Source organism: Paroedura picta, chromosome 16, assembly GCF_049243985.1.
Source record: "Paroedura picta isolate Pp20150507F chromosome 16, Ppicta_v3.0, whole genome shotgun sequence".
NCBI classification, from domain to species: Eukaryota; Metazoa; Chordata; class Lepidosauria; order Squamata; family Gekkonidae; genus Paroedura; species Paroedura picta.
Genome location: NC_135384.1, coordinates 5,955,834 through 5,980,084, shown reverse-complemented (window position 1 = coordinate 5,980,084; position 24,251 = coordinate 5,955,834). Strand labels below are relative to the sequence as shown.

The following is a 24,251-nucleotide window of genomic DNA, read 5'->3' as shown; positions in this document are numbered from 1 at the left end:
ACGTGGTCTGGGAACTGACCTCACTGCTGCTTCTGGAAGGGTCTGGAAAAGGGTGAAAGATCTCTTGGGGGGGGGGTGAGCAGTGGATTTAATGGGGCCTTTGGGTTCGCGTAATGGGATGTGAGAAAGTCCTAAAGCATTTGACTCTGGTATCCGTGGCAAAGACTCTGCTCAGAGCGAAACAGGCGTTCATCCATCAGGGGGCCGTCGGAAAGGAGACTTTTGGGGCAGGGAGAGATTCAACGAGGTATAATGCCACAATGGTGTATCATGCAGTCCCCCTTCTAAGTGACCCTTTTTCTCCACCGGAATCGAGGCCCTGTCGGAGCTCAAGCAGCCCCGCAGGACCTACAAAACTGAGTCCTTCCACCAGGCTTTCGGGTGAGGCCAACAACAGGGGCCTCCCCACAACCTGGCCCCATTACCAGGTAACTCTGACACCCAACGTGTCCCTAGCCAAAGGCTTCTGTAAACTCACATTTGGGGCTCTGATTCCTGGTGACCGTTTAGGACGGCCTGTGTTTTTCCTTTCACATGGTTGCAAAAATATTTCGTATTTCAATGTATAAAATAAATAAATTATTGGCACGCTTTTACCATTAATGGCAACTGGGTATGCCATAATTAAGAATGTGGAGTTTGGTTTCTTCAGAAAACATGCCTGTTGGCAAAACGCATCCCTAAAACAATTTGAGCTAAGGAAAGGAAGGTGGGGCATGGAAACACACTGAAGGGAGGGGGTCGAAATGCTGAACAAAAAAAGGGGAGGGAAAAAAAGGGGGGTGGAGAGGTCCCAGTACGAAACAGGCAAACAAACAAAAAGAAAACAGGCGCAAACCGATAAGGTGCATCAGGGAAGGAGTTTTCCTGAGTCATTGCTAAATTCTTCAGAAACGGCTCCCTTCTTCCGAGTCTGGGGTTAGGACAGACCAGGCATTGCAGCCCATTGAGGAGAAACCTGCAATTATTAAGTCCTTATTATTATTATGTCCTTTTGGGGCAGCACGGGGCAATTATTATGTCCTTTTGGGACAAATGCCACCTCCCTGGACTTGCCAAGCCCCTTTGAGGGGGGGACACGACAAGTTGCAGCCAGGGATGTAGGCAAGATTAGGGGCAGGGAGGGACCTGTGAGGAGTATAATGCTATAGGCACCACCCTAGGTGCCACTCCAGCAGACCCGATCTCTGTGGCCTGGAGGTGAGCAGTAACGCCAGGAGATCCCCAGGTAGGCAAGAGATGTTGTTCACAGAGGGTTTGCTGTCTCTGTTGTCTCTGATCAGCTCCCCTGCCCTTCCTAGATGGTCCGAGTACTATCCAAGGCCAACCCAGTTCAGCTTCCGAGATCTGATACGACCCAGGCAGCCTGGTCTGTCTATCCAGTTCAGGGTGTGCCAAGCTCACAGGACAGACGTACCCACAGCCACCAGGCTCCACACTCACAACATAGAAAGGCAAGAATAATACCACCAGTGCAGCCCCTAACATGAAAAAAGCTCTCTCTTATCTAAGACGGGCAACGCACAGAAGCTACATGCATAATGTGGGGACAGTCAGCTGCAAATAAAACAGGCAGAGGGAGTGTGCAGGCAGATGGAACCGAGCTCACTCTGGAGACCTAAAGCAGTTGGTCCCCTGCAATTTCAAGATAAGAACACGCCAGAGGAGATAAATGCTTAACTGGGGCGATGCAACTTCTAGTTTGGCTGTTGACTCGTGGGAGTGCATGGAAGGACACGGCGGCTCACGGCTCGCGGCTCGACCAGGAAACGAAACCGTTGCCAGGTATGATGCATTGCCGCCCCCCCCCCACATGCACACTGGATAGTTCCCCCTGCCTGCCGTCCCACATCTAGGGCTGCTGAACTCCCCCTGGCCACGGGTGGGGGATTTGGGGGGTAGTGTTGCCAGATTCAGGTGAGGAAACACCTGGTGGTTTGTGGGTGGGAAGTCTGGGGAGGCCAGGGATCTCAGTGGGGCACAGTGTTGTGGAGTCCTCCCTCCGAAGCATCTGTTTTCTCCAGGGGAACTGACCTCTCTCTAGCCTGGAGATGAGCTGTAATTGCAGGGGATTTCTTGGTCCCACCTGGAGGCTAGCCTCCCTAAGACCACCCCCCGAAGCAGCCATTTTCTCCAGGGGAACTGACCTCTCTCTAGCGTGGAGAGGAGCTGTAATTCCAGGAGATCTCCAGGTCCCACCTGGAGGCTGGCCTCCCTAACCCCCATCCCAGCTTTTGGTTTAAAAGGGGCTGGAACCTTTGGCTTCCTTCAGGATGTGTGTTTACCTGTTAAAAATCTCTTCCTTCTCTGCTCTTGTCTCCTTTCTAGCCAGGGGCACTCTGCCTTTTGGATTTCTGCCTGGTGGGCAGCTATTAAAGGGACAGAACTCAATAAGGACATCCTTGCTTTTGTCTGTGACTGTCCCTCTGTCTGTAGCAGAAGTCCTCCTTAATAATCCCCGACAAGGGAGCTTGAATGGAGAAGCGAATGCCCTCTGCACTAGCTCAGAGAAAGCTCCCTCTTATTTTTACAGACCTCCCCAGGGCAGATTCCGGGTCCTGAAAGCATAAGCCCTGGGGCTTTTTAGTCTCCCCCCCCCCCCGCAAATGGTGCCAGGGACTCCATCTGGATTTGGGCTGGAGGCCTCAGCCCTCCACCCTTTATTAGTACAGATGGAATTGAGGATGTTGTTGCCACCCCACAAAGCCACTTCCTTTCTGAATATAACGGTTGCTTCTTTTCCTCTCTCTCTTTTTTTTCCCTCTCGCTATTTCTCCACCGCTGCCACCTTCTCAGTATCATCCCCTCCGTCTTGCCTGGCCAAGTAAAAAACTGGGGTGGTGGAGGAGGAGGAGGAGGAGGAGGGAAAGGCGGCCACACTGAAGAGCTGAGGATCGCACCCCAAGAAGCTGCTTTCCAAGGACTTGACCCACCCTGCGCTGAAGCCATCCTAGAAAAAGGTACAAGGGAGGGATTCGTGGGATGGGAGCAGTAAATAAAGCTGAGGGACGTTGTGAGGAAAAGTGACCTGGACTGGGCCGGCCAGTCGAGATTTGCAGAACTGGGGGAAACGAGGAGTCGTGATGGGCAGGAATAGTGGGTGGGGTGGGAAGGGCTTATATGGACAGCACGTTCTCCACAGAGGTTCACATAGACGTGCCGCTTTTTTCCCCTAGCAAAATCCCAGGGTTTTTTGGAGACGTGTGACAGGCAGAAACCCCGCAGGTAGAACGTGCCTCTTCACTACACCTCGGTGGTTGTCCCTGTTGTGTTTCTGCTACGAACGAGGAGAAGTACCAGATTATTCCCAATGACCCCTTCCAGTCCCCTCCCCGGCTCCAACAGCAACCCACCCGCCTTCGCGGAAGGGGAAAGGGACAGGTTGAAGTTCTTCCAGCTGCACCGTCTGGTTCAAACCTCTCCTGCGTGTGTGCAAAGGGCCATCGAGGTGCTGTCGACTCAGGGTAAATTTTCAGGGTGTTCAGAGGTGGTTGGCTGCTGCTGTTGCCTGCCTCTTCCTTGCCTCCCGGGACTCCTCTGGCGGTCTCGCCTCCCAAGACCCTCCTTAGCCTTGACATCTGCCGCGAACGAGCTGGCCTGGCCCGTCCAGGTTGGGAAGTTCATTTTGTCAGAAGCCCCCGAGTTTTTCTTTGGAAGAAGGACCGTGCAAGCAGCCCTGCCGGGAGAACAAGGCGGCGTTCCCACTGAACGAGGCTGAACCAGCAGCTTTTTAAAATCCACTTCGCTTTCGGTAGGGATGCCAACCTCCAGGGGGGACCTGGGGCTCCCCTGGAATTATAGTTCATCTCCAGACTAGAGAGCAATTCCCCTGGAGAAAATGGATGCTTTGGAGGTCACCAGCGAATGCTGGCAGGGGCTCATGGGAATTGTAGTCCGTGGACATCTGGAGGGCCACAGTTTGACTACCGCTGCTCTAGGGCATGGCACCCCACTGAGGTCCTTGTCTTCTGCCACCTCCGTCCCCATCCCCAAATCTCCAGGAGTTTCCCCACCTGGATTTGCCAACTCCATCCTCTGCTAGCGGCCAAGGGGGGGACCCGGCTACTCAAGCAGAAACGCTCCCTTATCAGTTTCCCCCATGAGCACATCTTTAGGGTTTACAGCAACGTTTCCTTTCGCAGGTCCATGCTCTCCCCACCCAATACATGTGCCCATACCGACCACATGGTGCCGTGCAGGCGTTGTGTTCCTTTGGTGTGCGTCATCGTTTCCAGCCCGCAAAGAACTAGTGAGAGTGTTTTCGTCCTACGTTCCCCCCTCCCCCTCTGATGCTGAGAGCCCTCAGAATGGCTTCAGAAATGACACAGGAGCATTGGCACATGGGGCACCAGCGATTTGCACATCCTGTGTCTGCACTTCCTGTGTGACAGTCAAAGCAGGAATTTGCCCGTGTCCCCCAGACTGGGGGACAGGAGTTCCCCTTTCTGACGTGGCACAAAACCGAGCAATTGGAGATGGCCTGGTCCTCTTCGGTCTCCCCAGAACTGGCCAGACTTTGGTCTGCTCAGGATCCTTCCTGCCGGTTTTTTTGGGGGGGGGGGGATTTGCATATTTCACTTAATTGTGGGTTGGAAAGAAGGACGCACTGAAAGAAGAAGAAGAAGAAGAAACGGAATGACTTCATTGTAATAAATGGTTATTTATGCCCGGGATGTGGGCGGGGGAGAAACCTGGCTGTCATCTTTGGTGGAAAATGTTGCCATCAACCATAACACCATCTGACGTGGGGAATGTTCTTCATGAGGTCATGGGTGTTGGGTAAACTAGATGGGAAAGACAGCTGGTCTAGTCTTTCACCAGCTGGGATGGGCATCTTCATCTCTCTGGGAGGGCTTCCGAGGCAGCTTGCATACCCTTTATTTCATTTTATGCCTAGCGACAAGATAACGGGGTCCTACCCAACCGGCAAGTCAGAAGTCAACCTCCTTCTTTCTCCCGGTGTTGTGTTCCAACAATGGCCTTGATCCAGGCAAATAAACCCAATCTTAAATGCAATGTCGGAAGAGAGTTTTGCAATCCCAAATCACATGGCATGTTATTTTCAACAGGGCTTAGTCGCAGTTAACTTTAGTGGGATTGGGGATAATGCGGTAAAAGGTTGACTAGTAGAACCACCACCATCCCATGCATCTCCCTCCCTCCCTCCCTCCCTCCCTCCCTCCCTCCCTCCCTCCCTCCCTCCCTCCTTCCTTCCTTCCTTCCTTCCTTCCTTCCTTCCTTCCTTCCTTCCTTCCTTCCTTCCTTCCTTCCTTCCTTCCTTCCTTCCTTTATCTGCGTTTCAGCTTTTATTCTGTCCTTTCTCAAAAAGACTTAAATCAGGATTAACCTGATTAATTAGTAATGTAGATACAGTTGGGTACATGATTTGCATTCCCCGCCCCTTTCCCCCTAAGGGGAAGATGGACACCGTTTTTTGCATGAGCCGTTTTCCTTCTGTGAAGCAAAACTTCTGGACTCTTATTTAATTTCATAGGAGTGGCCCATGTTGCCATGAAGATAAGACTCAGTTTAAAACCAAAAGAGGAAGTCTGGAACGCTGAATAACATGCCGTTGGTGTCTTCCCCCTGGCTGCCTGAACTATCAGCTTGCCGACCTGGTTGCCTTCCCACTCCCCCACCTCTTGTGAGCCCGTTTCAGTTCCCTCTTGCGATGGTTCAGTTTAAATGAAGGCACGATGACAGAAACCACTGCAGATATAAATATGGGAACTGAGAAAAGCACCGGCCCTCGATTTATTCAGGCCCCGACTGATTTATGACTGCACGTACGCACCCCCTCGGTGCTCGAGACGATTTTCAGGTTAAAATGATTAACAGCAACTCAAATGGCAGGGATTCTCTCAAGCCATTGGTGGTCTCCTCGTGAGCTGTTGGCACACGCTCCTAGGTCGGGATGTCTCCTCTTTGGCTCAGGCCTTCTGGGATGACTGAGGCAACACATAACACAAATTTTTAAAACATATAAAAAATTAATTCCCACTCATTTGGAAAACCCTTCCAGGGCCATCGAGAAACCCCAGGGCTTCACAAAACCCTGGTGGAGAGAACCTGCTGTAAGTAGCCGTTCTATGGGGGAACTGATTTCCGAAGTCCGGAGCTCAGTCGCAGTTCTGGAAGACTAATGGTTGGATTCCTATTTGGATTAATTTTTGAACCACACCTGTACTGGAGAACTGGGTTCGATTCCCAACTCCTCCACATGCAGTTGGTGTCTGTAGTGGGGAGAGGAAGGGAAGGTGATTGTAAATCGCTTTTAGACTACTTTGGATAGGAAAAAGCGGGGTACAAAACCCATGTCTCCTCCTCCTCCTCCTCCTCCTCCTCCTCCTTCTCCTCCTCCTCCTCCTCCTCCTTCTGACTTAGGCCCCTTCACGCCCAGAGCACCGCGGTTTGTCTCTAGACACAAACCCTGTTTTCAGCCTTGTGTGCAGAGGCCCCTTGTTAGAGTGAATTGTTTCTTTCCCAGAGTTTAGTCTGGGAAAGTGTATTTCACAGCTGCCAACATTTTGTTCCCAGGTCTCTATTGGACTTTGGTCTTGGCTGCGAAAGCCCTGGCTTCCGTCATGAAAACATCAAGATCTCCTCTCTGGCAAGTGCCCAGCTGCAGCCTGTTCTTTGGCTTCCTCATTCTCTTTGCCCGTGGGGCGCCTGCAGACAACAAGACCAGCCCAATGCAAACCACTATGGAACCTTCTACGATGGCGGGTTCAATTTCTAGTGTGTCGCCCCATATCCCCGAGAATCTGACAGCAACGGACACAGTCGTTGACGTCTCTACAGAGCCCCACCCAGTGTTGGCCGCCACACCCAGCCATAATGAGACAACTCCAGCAAGTGAACTGGCTCCTAAACAGCCCTCTACCCCCAAGCATGTGGGACCAAAGGTCATCACAGCACAAAAGGAACCGGCAACGCTTAAGCAGACGAAACAGGCCACAACCGGCCCTACCACAACCGGCCCTAGCCGAGAGGCAACCAGCGTCGCTGCAACTACCCCCCACGAGACAAAAATAACCACAGTGCGGGAAAACTCCACTGCGACTGTCGGAGGACCGGCGTCCTTTAACGCAACAGCGGCAACTGTTGGGAATACCGGCCTGAAACCACGAAGTCGTAAGGGAGAAACTGAAAACACGACACCAGGACAACGCGTGATAGGTGACCCCACAACACACGATGCCAGAAGCTGGGGGCTTGGAACCACATACACCACGGAGACATCGAGCGTTGGAGCATCAACAGCTGGTTCTGGGGTGAAGGGAGGGCCTTCGCAGGGCTCCCGAGGGGGGACTGTGACGCCTGCTGCTGCAACACCACACGCTTACCCGACCACAGCAGCAAGCCCTGCGAAGGGCTCCCAGGCAATTATAGTGGCCATAGTCCTTAGCATTCTGCTGTTTGTGGTTCTCCTAATTGCTCTCCTGTGCTGCTGGCGGCGACGCCACTCTGGTTCGACCAGCTTCAAGGCGACGGGGTGGGCGGGGCAAGCGGCATTGCCGGACGATTCGGGGCTGGATAAAGAGGTCGAGCAAGGGGCAATGGCCGCAGGGGAAGGAGAGACGAGGCGGGCGACCCTCACCACTTTCTTCGGCAAGCGCCAGTCCAGGGTGCCTTCCGTAGCTATGGAAGATGTTGTTAGGAAAGAGTCTTGTGACGTAGAGGAGGCCCAGCTTCTGATCAATGAGAATGCGAGCAACGTCCCCAACCCGGAAGGGTCTGGGGAAGCAAATGGTAGACTTCCCGAGTCCACTGAGCAATGCTCCCAAGAGAAAGAGTTCCCTCCACCACCGGCCGACCAGGAGGCCCCGCCTACACAAGAAGAATAGGACACACCCACTTCCCAGGCCCCTTCCCCCCCGTGAATGCTTCCAACGACTTACACTAGATTTAAGGCCCTCCTAATCTTCATTTCATCGCATTCCCACCCCCTCTTCTGTCTGTCGTGGGTGGAGGCAAGAACGCAAGCAAGAAAGAACCTCTTGCTCCACCGTTGTTCAGTAATATCTGACCACATCCTTTTTCCTGTGTGTCGTAAACCTGAGTCCACAGATAAAGACTACCAGATGGAAGAATGATTTTGAAAAAAGCTTCAACATGGACAGTGACCAGATAGGGCTGGCAACTCCTGGCATGCCTGCTGGAAGCAACGCACACCGGACCATTTGGCTTGTTATTGAGGGCCAAGTCTCTGCCCAAGCACTCAAAGTACCAGCCACTCTACTGCAGGAGGAATGCAGGAGAAGGTAGCAGGCAAGCAGGCCTGTTATCATGCAAGGAGACCAGCGGACTCTGAGCCAAATACCTGAAATGCTGGTCACACCATTGGGGCTTGGCTGGCCAGGAACAGCCCTCAGATTTTGCCCCCAGTTTGTTTGCTTGCACAGGTAAATCTCCAAAGGTAATACACTGCATTTTTTTCAGCACTTGAGAAAAGAAAAGGATGCTGATCCTTGAACTAAAACATCTTGGATAGCAATCCACAGGCATCGCTCTCGCGAACTCAGGTTGTGTAATCTTAGGGCTACTGCCAGTTCTCTAGCACTGGGCTTTTCTGCATTCTTTTTTCCCTCCTTTGTGTATTTCTGCTGTTTTGGGTTTCCCCCCTGTGTTTTGCTCCCCCTAATGGTCAATTTGATATTACATCACTTTATGTCCAGCCTAAAAACTTGCAGGGAGGCATAGTGGACATAAAGCAATGTCATATAGAATCAACCAGTAGAGGGTGCCAAATACATGTGAAACATAAAAATAAACGCGAAGCAAGAGGAGTGCACAAGGGAGGAAAATGAGAATTTATTAGGAAGGGATCCGTTGCCGGAGACTCGTTTCTTTTGAGCAGTTTTCAGAAAGAGAATAAATCACTTGGTTAAATTTTCCTTGACTGCAGAGAGTATTAGAAAGTTTATACACACCTTTCTTATTTTATTTTCCAGGTCATCTACAGACTGCTTTGTACAAGTTCAAACATGCTACTGTTTGTTTTTACAATTTTTCATCATATCTTGGGGTGGGTTAGGATAGAACACATGAACGGGAGCTACACCCAAGGCCCTGTATGTCCTTTCCCTTCCGTCCTGTTTCTCAGTCCCCGTTACATAGTCCTCTACCATGACTTAGTTCCTCCTTGGAGTTTTATTTTTGTATGAGAACCGTCAACGCTATTTCGCAGAGATTTATTACCTGTGTGCTTGCCTACCATTAAAGAGTAAAAATTCAAATTGTAACTTGCTTCAATTTGGGGGTTTTTTTTTTAGTCCAGTAAATGGGGGTGGGGGGGGGTGGAAAGCCCTTTCAAGTCTCAGCCAGTATGCGGAAATCTAATTCAGAAGGCGGAGTGACCTACTTGGCAAAAACACCTTTGTCTTAAAGCTTTGCTGGACTCAGTGGTCACCAGGGGGCACTGTGGTGCCCATGAAACTCCGGGGAAGCTCCCTGGCCAAGGGAAGGCTGCATTGACCTTACACTCTAATTAATCTGCCCTCGTCCGGACTTCCTTGAGTCGCCAGCCTGTCCAAAATAAATCCACAAGAAGTACAAATTGAAGCGAATCGGTAAGGAAGGCAACTCTCCCATGCTCCCTGGCAACAACCCCAAAGACATTGAATGTTTCAGCGGCAACCCTGGGTGTTTAGGCCACACTGGAAAGTCTTGATTTAATCTTCTTGTGTTTACGATCTAGAAAATCCGCTTACAGGAATTGCGAGCCAGAATCCCTGGGTCCTTCAGGGTAGATGCGGCTACAGCAGAATGTCAGAGGCTGGGTCAGGGATCGCTAGGTGGGATCAGGGATAGCCGTCAATGGGCTTCCTGATCTCTTCTGCTTTCTTAAAGACTAGGTCAGAGTTCTCTATTGAAAAGCTCCAAATCAGGGCATCCATGGCGAGACCATTAAAAAAAAACCCGACTCCTTGTACACGTTAGAGCATTTTTAAATTAGAAAACACTGTCTTTGTATCAGAGTTACTGCACATCTCCCCTTTTCCTTGAGAGTTTCTGCTGCTAATAAAAGAGGCGCCTTTCCTTGAAATAAGGAACAACTGGTGAGCCCAGAGCAGGGATTCCCAACCAAGGGTCCATGGATCCCCAGGGGTCTTCACGAGCTCCAGAGGGGGGCCGCAGCCTTTCTCCTCTTGCCTTAATGTGAAATCGATTCCACTCAAAACCCCGGTTTGCCTCAACAATCGCTGGTCTCCTTTCATCCTCTTTAAATATTTTAAATTTTAACCTTGGTTTTGCAGGATGTCCAAACCAAGCAATTGTGTATAAAATCAACTGTGTATAAAAACATTATCCAGAAAGTATTTTGCTTGATAAACCATGATATGGCAATTTGAATGAACATTCGCAAGATCTACATAGGTTTACATAAGGGCAAGAGATTCCCTGTCCATGGTCCCCGTTTTCTCCATAGCATTTCAGTAATTCCTAGAGCAGCCTAACATCACTTTCAGGCTTTCTCTGGAAATGAGATTGGGCCATTGTCTCCCCGCCTTCCGATTGTATGGAAGTCTTGCAAATGTAACATGTCTACACTACGGGAACCAAGTTCAGTAATACAATGTCTCCCCCATTAAGTGGTTCTCTATAGTGGCTCAATAAGTATGAGTTTAAAGAAAAAAGCTTCAAGAAAAATGACATTTAATTTTTATTCTGAAAATAAAATAAATACATTTCCAGCAGTTTGTCTCCAAGAATGACTAAAACACAAATGGTGGCTTGCCAGATGCCCATGGACTACGATTCCCATGAGCTCCTGCCAGCACTGGCAAGGGCTCATGGGAATTGTAGTCCCTGGGCATCTGGAGAGCCACCGTTAGGTCACCGCTGCTCTAGAGCAATACTGATTTTGAGCAAGGAGGTAAACTTGTGTTGGACTGTACCGCTTCAGACTGTGGCCACCCCGCTCAATCTGAAGAAGTATAGTCCGCACACAGGATTGCCTCTCTGTGAGAACTCAGCCTCTTCCGTCCCTTTTGACAGCGCCCATCTGCCTCACTGCCCACCCCCGGCCTGCCGACCCCCACCTTCTACATCCCCCCTCGTCCCCTGTCCTTCTGGCTCAGCGTTCCCTTCTCCTTGGTTCTCCCCGTCTCCCTCCCGGCAACATCTGCAGCACCTTTTGTTCCAGCACGTCCGAAGGTAAAAGTAGCCGCTGCAAGCCACGATGAAAAGACAGCAGGTGAGCACCAAGCCCCAGAGGGCGACTCGCTTCTCCGATCTCCCACTCACGACACATTCCACGGCGGGGGGGCAACTGGCTGCTCTCGGGTTACAGACCCACGACCGGTTCAGGAGACTGGGCATCTGGAGGACGAGGATCACACAGAGGAACACGATCTCGGTGGCGAGGAGAAGCCCAACCCAGATGTCAAAGAAGGGCACACCGCAAAGGTTGGTAATGAGCTTCTTGTTTTTTTCTTGTGGGCCAGGACTAGAGTTATCACCAGAGGGCTGGCGCGAGGGGCCTCCCTGGGCAGCTGAACAACACGAGTTGTTTTCAGGGCAGCCTGCATCATCGTGGCAACAGAAGGGTGGTCCAGTGGGTAGCTCTGGCCCAGGTGCCATGTTCTGTCCACCATCAGGCCTGCTCTGGGCAGCCATGTTGGAACCTTGGGCAAGCTGTGGCTGGACAGGGGCCTGGTGTCTGAAGCCTGCCGGACTTTTGGTTGGCACGTTGTTCCTGCGAACCTGCCTGCGCTTGAGGGCCATGTTTTCTTTTCCGTCCACGTTGCCCTCAATGACGGGCCTGCATTTGGTCGCCATCTTGTACTTGCCTCGGTAGGGGGAGGGGACAGGAACGGACTTGGTGGGCACTTTGCACCGCTCTGCTTCCTGGCAACGGGACACGGCTTTCGTTTGCTGGATGCGACCCCGAAGAGGAGAGGTGTTGTGCTGAAGAGGGGGCAGCGTGGTCTGCCTGCAGGCCACGGGGCCTGCACCCATTTTGCCCTGAGCTGTTTTGCGGAGGTAGGCAGGCATTTGGGTTTTGCCAGTGTGCTCGGGGTGAGTGGTCGTACCGTATCCTCTGCCAGCCGGCATGCTATAGCTCCCATCCGCAGAGACGCCACTCATTTCATGGGCAGGCACGCTACGTCCTTCGTCATCAGGCATGATATGCCCTCCATCTGGCATGGCATGTCCTCCTTTGGTTGGCACTCTGTATCCTCCTTCGGAAGGCATTCCGTATCCTCCTTCAGAAGGCATTCCATATCCTCCATCAGAAGGCACTCCGTATTCTCCATCAGACGGCATTCCATATCCTCCATCAGAAGGCCCTCTGTATCCTCTATCAGAAGGCCCTCTGTATCCTCCATCAGAAGGCACTCTGTATCCCCCGTCGGAAGGCACTCCATATCCCCCTTCAGAAGGCACTCCATATCCCCCTTCAGAAGGCACTCCGTATCCTCCTTCGGAAGGAATGCTGTATCCTCCATCAGAAGACACTACATATCCCCCTTCAGAAGGCCCTCTGTATCCTCCATCAGAAGGCACTCCATATCCCCCTTCGGAAGGAATGCTGTATCCCCCTTCAGAAGGCACTCTGTATCCCCCTTCGGGAGGAATGCCGTATCCTCCACCGCTGGGCATGCCGTACCCTCCAGCACCAGGCATCCCATATTCTCCTCCACCATATCCTCCAGTTCCATACGGACCAAAGGGTACAAACGGTCCATATCCCTCACCCATGCGCCCCATGCGCCCCATGCGGGACCTATGCCAATGCGCCCAGTATGGATGGTAGAGATGGTGGTGGGGATAGTCATCGTAGTCATCCAAACCACCGTAGGCATTATTTCCAGCCACGCCGTGGCGCCCAACCGTATAGACCGTCGATATGTCAGCAATGTCGCTATGGGGCGCGGTAGCGACGACAGCTAAGCCCCTCTCCTTGTCCTTGTCTTTGTCCTTGTCCTTCTCTTTTTCTTTTTCGTCCTCTTTTTTTTCCTCGGGGCTGCTGAGCCTCATTAGGCCCACGTAAAGGAGGTTCAGGAGGAATACCAGCCCCCATGTGGCCGAAATGGAGATGGCGAAGTGTTGGTTGTTGCACAGGGCCGTGCAGAAAGCCAGAGACCTCTCTTGCAAGGTCTGGACCCAGTTGCAGGTCACGTCCTCCTTGGCCTTGTCCCAGGGCCCATTGGAGAAGAAGATGGCCACGATGCGGAGGCCCAGCAGGAAGTACCACGGGCCCAGGCCCTCGCAGTCGAGGGCTCCAGAGAGCGAGGACAGCAGGGGACGGAAGAGGTGGATGAGACCCGAGAGGATGATGGACATCTGTGGGGCAAAGAGCAAAACAGGAAAAGAGAGGGCTTAGATCCTGCATCAAGGCTAATCCTTACCCAACAGGGGCTCTACTAGTCTAAATGTAGGTAGGTGTCCTTTGCGGTGAGCAAAGGTTGCAGAACAAAGGTAGAAAGGACAGTGTGGCAAGGTTGCTTTACCCCCTGACGCCTTCCTGGCTGCCCCAGGTTTAGAATTTTAAATGCGACATTTCCTCTTGAGCAGGGAAATAGAATTAAGCCACTTAGCTGTGCAAACTCCGAGTGTCCTTAGAGAGAGAAAAGGGAGGAGGAGAGAGGCGATGGCCCTGATCCGTGCGGGGTAAGGTAGTGTACAGGGCCTCTGGAAGCACAAGAACTGCAGCATGTAAACCGGCCAGATTTCAATTAAGGTTAGTTGGGAAAACTGGGATTCATTTCACAGGCTATCAATCAAATTCTGATTTGCCTCGACAAATATTTGGCTGCTTCTTCAACAAGGATTCCCCATGTTTCAGCCTCCAGACGGGTGGCTGGCTTTTTGTATCCCCCCCCCATGACATCATCTTCCATTTGTGTACAAACTGTCAACAGCCCGGTCCTTTTAAACCTGTAAAATGTGCAATGTTTCCCAGGCAAGAGGCAATCTGCAGGAGCAGTCTTTTGTGGTCTAAACAGGAAACGGAGTCATTGGCAAAGTGCAGCTAGACAGTTATTTCTGGGGCTGCAAGGAGCCAGTCCCCAGAAGAAATTAACATAACAATTGCTTGTCTTTTATGCAAAGAGAATTACTCCAAGGGAACAGCTGGTCTTTTATGCAAAGGGAAAGAGATCCTTTAAGGATAAGGCTGTTTTTTGTTTTAAGTTTTTAAAGGAATTACATTATTCCTATCCTGAGTTATTCATGCTTGTGGACTCCCCCACCCCCACCCCCTTTTAAGAGTCTCGTCTACAGTTTAGCCTGACTTTTAGGAAATGGGGAGGGGAATCATTGGAGATATCTTTAAATGCATATAGGTTTTTAAGAAGTTTTTAAAAATATAGTGTCATTTCTATGCAGCTTTACCCATGTTTCTCAAAATAGGTACCACTCATACCGAATTTAATTAACCAGTGGTCTTGGACCAGGCTAAACCAAACATTATCATATAACAAACAAGCCTTTTAAAAACCTGCTGACCCAGTTAGAAGCACAAAAAAGATTTATTTAGATGTCTGGTGATACATATATTAATTATTAATTAATTACGAAAACAATTCTGCATTCGGCTCAAAACAGTTTTATTTATTTATTTATTTTACAGCTGTACCAGCTGAGAGAGCCCTGATATTACTGCTTAGTCAGAGCAGCTTTATCAGTGCCGTGGCAAGCCCAAGGTCACCCAGCTGGCTGCATGTGGGGGAGCTTGGAATCAAACCCAGCTCAGCAGATTAGAAGTTTTCACTCCTAACCACTACACCAAGCTGGCTCTGTGAAGCAAATCCAGAAAACTCCAAGCAGGCCTGGAATTCTCCTCAGCTATAATTGGTTGTTTTCTGTGGTCTCCCACACAGGGGTTCCTTCCCTCCTCTCTGCCGTTCCACACCCTTCTGCTGTTCATAGCTCCGTTTCTCGTCCATCCCTCACAAGGGCTACTCCCCATGCTTTGTTCTCAAAAGAGAAACTCAAGTAGGTAGAACCAAACAACGAAAGCAACCCGAACAGGGAACAAAGTGAGGAGGCAGAGAGACAAGGAACTGGCAGAGACAAACCCACGATCAGAGACTGGAAGATGTAGGAGAGACATCCCCACGTTGGCACGAATTTCAGTGGCTGGGTGACATTGAGCAGTCGGCCTAATTTGTTTCACGGGATAGTTGTTTGAATGAATAGGGAAGGGAGATCCATGGATGCTCTTCTGAATTCCTTGGAGGCGGGGAAGGATAGAAAATATTTTAGATAAAGGAAGAAGTCCTCTGGATTTGTCTAACATGAAGCGTTGCTATCTAACCATAACCATGCTATCTAACCGTAGGTACCTGACTTGGGTAGCTGAGGCAAGCCCAGTCCCATCAGATCGCTCACAAGCTAAGTAGGGTTGTTCTTGAGTAGCACTTGGGAAATACCTGGAGTAGAGTCGGGAGTGGGCAGGATTTGGGGCAGGGAGAGACCTTAGTATTGTACAGTGCTATGGAGTCCCCCCTCCAAAGCAGCCATTTTCTCCAGGGGAACTGATCTCTTTAGTCTGGAGATGAGCTGTAATTCCGGGGGATTCCTGGTGACCTCCAAGGAATGCCAGGGCCATGATGTGGAAGCAGGGAATGGCAAATCATCTCCAAACGTCTCTTGCCTGGCTGCCAGACAATCTTAGGATCTCCTGGGTACTGGACGCACATGCCATAAATAAATAAATGTCACCACAGGTAATTGAGTAATTACAGTTTACTGCAGCACATAGTAGTAGTAATATCCCTGAATTCAATTGACCTATTTCAGTCAATTAATTCCCTCTGAACCTGAGGTAAAGTTGAGCAATAGATAAGAGCTCTCTTCACGTGACAGGAATAAATGGACAAGGAAAGCAGGTTTGTACCCCACGGCTCCCCCTGATTAGAGTGGAAGGTTCCTGTGGAGAGAGTCTGCACATGACATTGTCAAATGCACAGAAGCCGGAGGTAGTGCCACGGGCATCTGTACTTATGCCTCTGTACTTATGTTCACCAAATAAGTCTCACGAACAAGTATTTCAGGGTTGGGGAATAAAACCATTTCCCTCATTGGTCAAGAAAGAGCAGCCTGGTGTTAGCCAGTTTGGTGTAGTCGTTAGGAGTGCGGACTTCTAATCTGGCATGCCGGGTTCGATTCTGCGCTCCCCCACATGCAACCAGCTGGGTGACCTTGGGCTCGCCACGGCCCTGATAAAATTGTTCTGACCGAGCAGTGATATCAGGGCTCTCTCAGCCTCACCCACCCCACAGGGTGTCTGTTGTGGGGAGAGGAATGGGAAGGCGAATGTAAGCCGCTTTGAGCCTCCTTCGGGTAGGGAAAAGCGGCATATAAGAACCAACTCTTCTTCTTCTTTTTCTTCTTACATTCCTGCACAAATCCTTCTCAAATACTTTTACTCCAGAGCTTGGTTGTGTTGTGAGGAGATGCTTTAGGATGCTTAGGGCTGATCCTGCGTTGAGTAGGGGGTTGGACTAGATGGCCTGTATGGCCCCTTCCAACTCTATGATTCTATGAGGTCCTGTTTTGCTTTAGGTGGTTCGGCTTGCCCGAGCTGCCCGGGGTGGGTGTTAAGGAACTGGGCTGAGGATGGGACCGGCTTCAGCTCCCTCCCTGCCCGTGTCGTGTTGTTTTTCTGATTCTGGGCTGCTGTTGCGAGGATTTCAAACTGTTTAACAGTAGGTGTGATAATGGTGTGTGGGCTTGTAAAATTACCTATACTTTTGCATATTTGTAAGCTGCTGGGAGCCAAACAGGTTGGGAAAAGCAGCTCGAAAGTATTTTAAATTACTAAACTACCATTGGCTGAGCGATTTCTGGATCAGTGAGAGTGTAACACGAGCAGATTGTCAGTCGAAATAAACGGGCCAAACGAGAGCTCCAGTATCATAAGCAAAGTGTGAGTCTCTACAACTGAGGCAAGAAGGAATGTCGTCTCGCTCAAAACGTAAGCATGACTCCGGCAGTGATGGATTTCTGGAACTGTGGATATCCTACTCTATTGGGTTCTAGCAAGTTAGAATGACTTGACTGAGCTAGAGGAGGAATAATGCATATCCTAAGTGAAATAAGTCAATCCAGGGCTTCAAATTATGAGGTGCCTCTAAACATACACACACAGGGGAGGGGGAAATTAGGGTTGCCAGTCCTCAGTTGAGGGCAGGGGATCCCCCATTTTGGAGCTTCTCCCCCCAGTTTTTGGACTCTCAGAAATTGGGGGGAAATTACCCCCTCAAAAATGTAATGGAAATAAACGCAATGTTGCTATGTCACCCCGTCGGGGGGACAGGGACACAGGGACACTCTTGTTTTTGAGCAAAACTCTATGGTAGAATTAGCTTTCTACCATAGAGTTCTGCCCCACACCCAGAGTAAACCCCTCTCCTGACCTCACCAACATAGTGACGTCACTTCCGGGAGACTTGGCAAAGTTGCGTTTATTTCCGAATTCTTTCCTCCCCGCTCCTGATAAATTCCTTCCCATCCCTCACCAGCTAGTCTAATTGACCTGAGAATGTTAGGAAAAATACCTTTCTCAATTACCGTTTTGTTGGTAATACTATGAGGTCTATGAAATTTAGGGCTTCAGCCGGTCTTAACTGAGTCCTGGGTTGACCCCTGTTGCTACTGGAATCTTGATAACTTAAGACAGAGCCAGTATGATAGGGTGGTTAGAATGAAGGCCTAGGGTCTTGGCAATACCCCATTCTGGGTGCCTCCGTGCCTAACCTTACCTCACAGGGTTGTTGTGAGGGGGGAGGAAATGGAGGAAGGGAGAATGGCGTCAGCTAGTTTGGGTCCCCATTGGAAAGAAAGGCAGAGTGGAAATGAGGCTCAGGGAGATGAAATTGAATGGGAGGGAAGAGTTTTTCCCCGGGATACTTGTTTTAATGGGGGATTAAGGGTTTTTATGTATTTTTGGGGTGGGGTATTCTATGTAACCTGCCGTGAGACGGCTTGTCGGATAGTGGTGGGCAATAAATCGTAGTAGTAGTAGTAGTAGTAGTAGTAGAAAAACAAACAAATAATAATAATAATAGAAAAGAGCAATAGTCCAGTAGCATCTTAAAGATTTAACAAAATTTGTGGCAGGGTAGGAGCTTTCCTGTGTCACTGCTCAGTTCTTCTAAGAAGGCAGCTGTGACTCCAACCATTACCATTACCATCATCATCAACATTATTAACATTATCATTATCATTATCATCAGCAGCATTTATTAGATTAGATTTCTATACTGCCCTTCCGGGACCGGCTCAGGGCAGTGTGCTTATATATCAATCAAACGACAAACCATTCGAACAAGAGTTTAACATTGACAACAACATTAAAAACCATTTAAAACCCATTAACCGTCAAAACTTTTGTTCATCTTTAAGGCGCTAGAGGACCCTTGATCTTTTCCACCGCTGCAGGCAGACCAGCACCGCTGCCCGACTTGAAATAACAATAACGACGCCCAAGTTCTTCCCGCATCCAGGCCGTCTTCTTCACCCTTAACCTCTCGACCCATTTGCAGCGGCACGCATACAAGTCCCTCGGTTCTCTGTACCTTTAGCACTGGGTCTCCTGCCTATGCGGGTTTCCCCTTCTTTTTTCATCCGTCCTGTTTTCGTGCCTGGCCCTTTCCACCAGAGCGCCGTGATTCCCAAATCCTGGAGTCTATATCCCAGCCTGGAGACAACCAAACAGCCGGCCAGCTAGGCGAGTGCCGAGGTATAAATGCCGGCTTGTGACACCGGCTGACGGTATGTTGAGTCACTCCCGGCCCAGAGAGATCACCAGTGCGCCCAATTAATGCCACAGCCACCCACTGGACATCTCAGGGTGTTGCAGAAAAACAGAGGCTGATCCTGATCGTCGGTGTAATTAAAACTTCAGGCTTCGTTGGGGCGACCACATCCTAGTTCTTCTGCTAAAAGTGTCAAGGTGGATGCAGAACACAGAACCTGCCCCCGAATGAGTTATAATTTCTCAACTTCCTAAGCAGTGGGAGGAGACTGGCATCCCAAAGAATCCAGGCTCTCTGTTTAGTGTGGTGTAATGGTTACAGGGTAAGGCTAGGAGCTGGGAGAACCGGGTTCGAATCGTCGCTCTGGCAGGGAAGCTTACTGGGTCACCTTTGGGCCAGTCGCACTGTCGTGGCTTGACCTACCTCACAGGGTTGTTGTGAGGAGAGGGGAGGAGAATTCCATAAGCCACCTTGGGTCCTCATTGAGGAGAACGGTGGGTGAGGAATGAAGTGAATACATAACATTTCTTCTCATTTCATTCCCTTCCAAAATCTGCTTGCTAATTTAGAGCCCCCAGCTTTTAAAAACATTGAATCTGTCACTCCGGTCTTCTGAGTTCTGGGTTGCCAACTTTGGGATGGGAAATTCCTGGAAATTTGGGGTGGAGCCTAGGAAGGGCAGGGTTGATTGATAGATTGGACTTTTATACTGCTCCTCCCTGTGAGAAGGCTTGGGGTGGCTAACGTAATCACAACAAAACATACTACTCAGAGTCCGATAGACACATTCAAACATAGTCAAATCCATTACAAACCCCCTATCCCCGTTCCCACCAGCACCACCCCTCCTGCCCACCCATGTGTCCCTTAAGAAGAAAATGAAATGTATTTTCAATTCATTTTCTTGAACCAAAAGGGGCATGATGCCACCTAGTCCTCAAAAGCACCCATTTTCTGCAGGGGAACTGATATTTGTAGTCTGTAGTCTGAAAACCAGTTGCAATTCCAGGAGATCTCCAGGCCTCACCTGTAGGTTGGCAACCCTAGTTAAGAGGATGAGTTTGAATCGCACATCCATTTTGTTAGGCAGCACGCAAGTTTATCTGCAGATAGGAGCAGGTGGGTTTTTCAGGTACAATAAGCTTCCACCCAAACTCCCCTTCATCCCCCAAAGGATGTACCAGGAATATTCATATTGATTAAATCCTGAATCTCTGTCCCTTCTCATCCATCTTGCATTTTTAGGGTGTTTTTATAGCACCTCGAGAGTTTATCTGATCAACTGTTTGCTCAAATCTTCATCAAAATTAACACCCACCCATTCAAGAAAGCCTGCTCTAGGAATTTGATCACCTCTATGGTTTTCACCATAGAGCAATTTTATAGATCACTGTAACATCTCTTCCAGTTACACACCAGAAGTGACATCACAATGTTGTGCCTGTTTGCCTCTTGCCTCTAGCAAGAATGGCAGCACACCTGCGGCACATCTCCTAGGATGAGGAAGATGCAAAATTCTCTCCCAGATGAGGTTGACATGATGGGAAGCAGGAAGTCTGAATTACTGGTGTTCCCTCTTTTTTATTATCGCTATGCCTCTCTGAACATGGCTTCCTTTAAGATAACATTAATTTTCTTCTAAGAGGAAGCAGGAAGGGGTGGGATGGAAGTTTTTGTTCTCTGTGCAGAGCTCGGCATGTTCCCAGGGTTTCAATGAGCACCCTTACAAATGATTCTCCCATGCGTTTATTAAGCTGGGGGGATATTCCTCTGAACATATGCAAAGCGCCCTTTATCGCTGCAGCGCAAATGTCAAACTTTTGGTAAAAGGATGTGCCCTAAAGGAGTTTTGCTCGAACTGCCATGCACTGAGTGTCTGACAATCCATTCCTCGTTCGATTGTTTGAGATAGGCAGCCGTGTTCACCTGGAACAGCAAAATAAAACAGGCGCTTGGAGGCACTTTGACAAAGATTGACACGAAGGTATTCCGGCACACGTTTCGGTGAGTCGGCACACGCTTTGTCAGCTGCAGAGAAGGGGCTCGAAGCTGTCGCCACAGGCTTGGTCCTTCCCCTTCAGCCTTAGAGTGCTAGAAGGCAAGCCTCTTGGTGGAAGGAAAGGAAGAGGGGAGGACTCAAGCTGCAGCCATTGAGGGCAGAGCTGTTGCTACCTGCTCTGCTTCTCCCATCTGTCCCCTGGAAGGTTAAAAAGAAGGCGCCTTCCAGAAAATGCCTGGGGAGCGGCTGGTGCCATAGAGGGCACTGCCCTTATCACCTGGTTTGCACCCACTTGATACTGGGCATGCCAGTCTGTGAAGGGCAGGTAGTTGTTAGGTAGCCTCGGTTTCAATGCAAATATTTGTGCACTGGATGCCTGGGGAGGAGGGTCATTGCTTAGCTGCAGCCTGCATAGAGCTAGGAAGCTCAGCAGGGGCAGCCCTAGGGCTGCCAGCTCCCACTTGGGAAATGCCTGGAGATTTGGGGAGCGGAGGCTGGGGAAAGTGAAGTTTGGGGAGGGGAATATTTATTTTATTTCTGCTTTACATTTATAACCGACCCCTCTTGTGCCTGTCATTGGGGTATAACGCCATCGAATCTACTGTTTTTCTCCAGGTGAACAGATCTCTGTCAGGGTTTTCAAGAGATAGAGAGGTTTAGAGGGGGGTTTGTCGTCCCCTTCCTCTGAATAGCAACCTTGATCTCCCTTGGGAGGGTCTACCATTCATAAGGCTGCCAGCGCTGAGTTGGGAAATACCTGACGATTTTGGGGGTGGAGGCTGAAGAGGGTGGGTTTGGGGGTGGGGAGGGACTTCAATGGGGTATAATGTACACAGGCCATCTTCTAAACCAGCCATTTTCTCCAGGTGAATTGATCTGTATTGCCTGGACATCAACCAAGTTCACTTTTCTTTTTAGAATTAGGTGGGCTGAGATATAGTATTTTAGAAATGCAGTTTGCTGGTAGACCAGAGGGGGCGATATAGAACACTCCCTCTCTCTAGAAGGTTATTTTCTACATGGCTGAATAAACAACTTGTTGTTTTGTTACTGAAACTGTTATTCGTGCTTCTTTGTTTGAGTCCAAAATGGGAAATCGCCCCACCTCCTGCCATGGATGCAACTTAAAATAACATTTACTCCCCTGAAAAGAGTAATCGGTTTACTCAGCAGGGGTCCACGCCCCAATGGTGGTTAGATAAGCAAACCTAAAATACATTTATTGCATCTGCTTATCTTGCACTAGATTTTATGTTAATCCAACTTTGCCTTACAACCGTCGGGTTAGGCTCCCACCCACTCTGATTACTCATATTCCTGGATCTGGTTTTTAAGCCGCTGTTGGGGGGGGGATTTCCTGTTTTGGTCAATTGCTATTGAGATTACAAAGGCGTTTGTTTGCCTTACACAGGACAGTTGCCTGGGTTTCTTTTAGGGTTGCCAGCTCTGGATTGGGAATTACCTGGAGACTTTGGGAGTGGAGCCAGAAGTGGGTGGGATTTGGGGGGCCACCATGGATTCCACCTTCAGCTCCTCTGAAGAAGGTCTAAACTACTCATGCAGCCATCTGGGTGACTTTGGATTAGTCACAGTTCTCTCAGAGCTCTCTTGGGCTCATGTACCTCACAGGGTGTTTGTCGTGGGGGGAGGAAGGGTAGGTGATTGTAAACCGCTCTGAGACTTCTTTGGGTAGTAAAAAGTGGTATACAAAAGGCCATCTCTTCTTCTATAAGCCTCCCCCCCCACACACACACAATTTCCATAAGTTCTGACTGAAGTTCTTACAACTTTCCATCTAAGTATTTTGACCTCGTCGATTGAAGCCAAGAATTTCACACTTTTCACTGTTGGGCTTGTTTTGCAAGAGCTGAATCATTTACCCTGGTATGTAATTCTCATTTTTCCACACCCTTTCTAAATGTGTAGAAACCAGAGGGTGGCACAATGACTCTTTCATGTTGGAGGAAAATGAAATTTCTTTCGTTTTCTTCTGAGTCCCATAATTTTTTTTTAATTACTAAGGAACAGCCCTTCTTGGCAGTCAGCTGCTGGGGTTTTAATTGGGAACTTTTTCATCCGTCATGATGTTCCTGAAATAACTCCGGTGATTACCTTGATCAAAGCCTAGGCTGCATGTTCTTGGGGAGGTGACAGCGATTCTCTCTTTCAGCGTGCAAAGTGAAAATATTTTACTACATGCCAGGGTGGGGGGGGGAAGGATGGTGTTGGGGAAATCATGTCTGTCGAGATCAAGGTTTGTTTTGAACGTTAAATGTTGGCGTGAACAGGTCTGAACATGAATTTCTTTCTTTTCTTTTTCTTTTGCCTCTCTCCCATGAAACTTAGGACATAACAGCACCCCAAACGACATAATGCGGTCCAAAGTCCAGGTGGTGATGCTGGACTATGGAAATTACCCAAATGCTTCAATGTGAGTCCAGGAGAAGGGAGGATCGATGTGGCAGCCAGGAACAGAAGTCTGAAAATGAGAGATGCTCCCCGAGACCTGCTAGATCAAATTAAAGGGTGAGAGCCCTATTTCCAGCTAGGACATTATCGTGGCTGCCAAGGGGGCCATATTGGAGATCCTGGCTGTGAAATAACATTCCACACCCAACAGGCTAAGCAGTCTTTGGAATGAATTATTGCAGAAACCTGGGGCTCCTGAATTGTGAAAAACTAAAACCAAGATACTCGAGGACCTGAACGAAGGAGGAGAAGCCACAAAAGGTGCTGTGAACCCAGAGAGTTCAACGGTACAAAGCAGGGACCCAACCGCCGGTGTACTCCTTCTTCTTCTTCTTCTTCTTCTTCTTCTTCTTCTTCTTCTTCTTCTTCTTCTTCTTCTTCTTCTTCTTCTTCTTCTTCTACTGATTGTTTGGTATCTCATCGACTGGCAAGCTATAATTTTCCTCCTGCTCTTCCCTTTATGGTGTAAGTTATCAAGTCAAGCCCAAAGGATTTACATGAATGCCTTGAGAATGAGATAAGGAAGCAGAATATCCTGCTGAACAAACGGTCGCTGAAAGAAACTCCAAACACAAAGATGCCTGAGATGCCAGCATGTGCGACATCAGCCACCAGAGGGGCTAGCAAGGCCGGCTTTTTAGGCCCGCATATTGCACAACTGCTGTTTATGCCATCCGTATATCTAATAGTAATCTTTGGTCCTCCTGTGCAGATACAAAAACAAGCACAATGGGGACATGCAGGGCTAGGGCTGCTATCGATATGCAGAAACATAGGCAATATCGGCCCGATCGAACATGATTGATTTAAATGGATTGGATCCAGCAGACGGGATCCTTGCCATGCATTGGTCAGTTCTGTGTCTCCCTGGATCCTGCCTCGGACCTCAAGCTCGGTCCTCGGAAGAGCCACAAACACAACATATTCAGTGATAGTTCAACAGAACCTGAACAAAACATACCAGGAAGATCTGACACCTTCCAATTTCTTTCCAAGGAACGGCTCCCTTTCCAAGGTCCACCCAAAGTGATTTTTATCTGTATCCTGCTGGTTGAGACAAAGGGGAATTC

General features: G+C 49.4%; 1 protein-coding gene across 2 annotated transcripts; it reads left to right on the top strand.

Annotated features, from left to right (window-relative positions):
* Positions 1–1,581: 1,581 nt before the first annotated feature.
* Positions 1,582–9,249, top strand: LOC143826047 (uncharacterized). Of its 2 annotated transcripts, XR_013227003.1 has the most exons (4): positions 1,582–1,785; positions 2,797–2,960; positions 6,538–8,405; positions 8,955–9,249. XR_013227003.1 is itself a non-coding variant. In XM_077314596.1 (3 exons), exons 1-3 carry the CDS (start codon positions 1,673–1,675, stop codon positions 7,845–7,847), a joined length of 1,587 nt encoding a protein of 528 aa, XP_077170711.1. In that variant the 5' UTR covers positions 1,582–1,672; the 3' UTR covers positions 7,848–9,249. The 2 variants fall into 2 exon arrangements, 1 of the variants encoding a protein (XP_077170711.1); XM_077314596.1 differs by having other exon boundaries at positions 6,538–9,249.
* Positions 9,250–24,251: the final 15,002 nt, after the last annotated feature.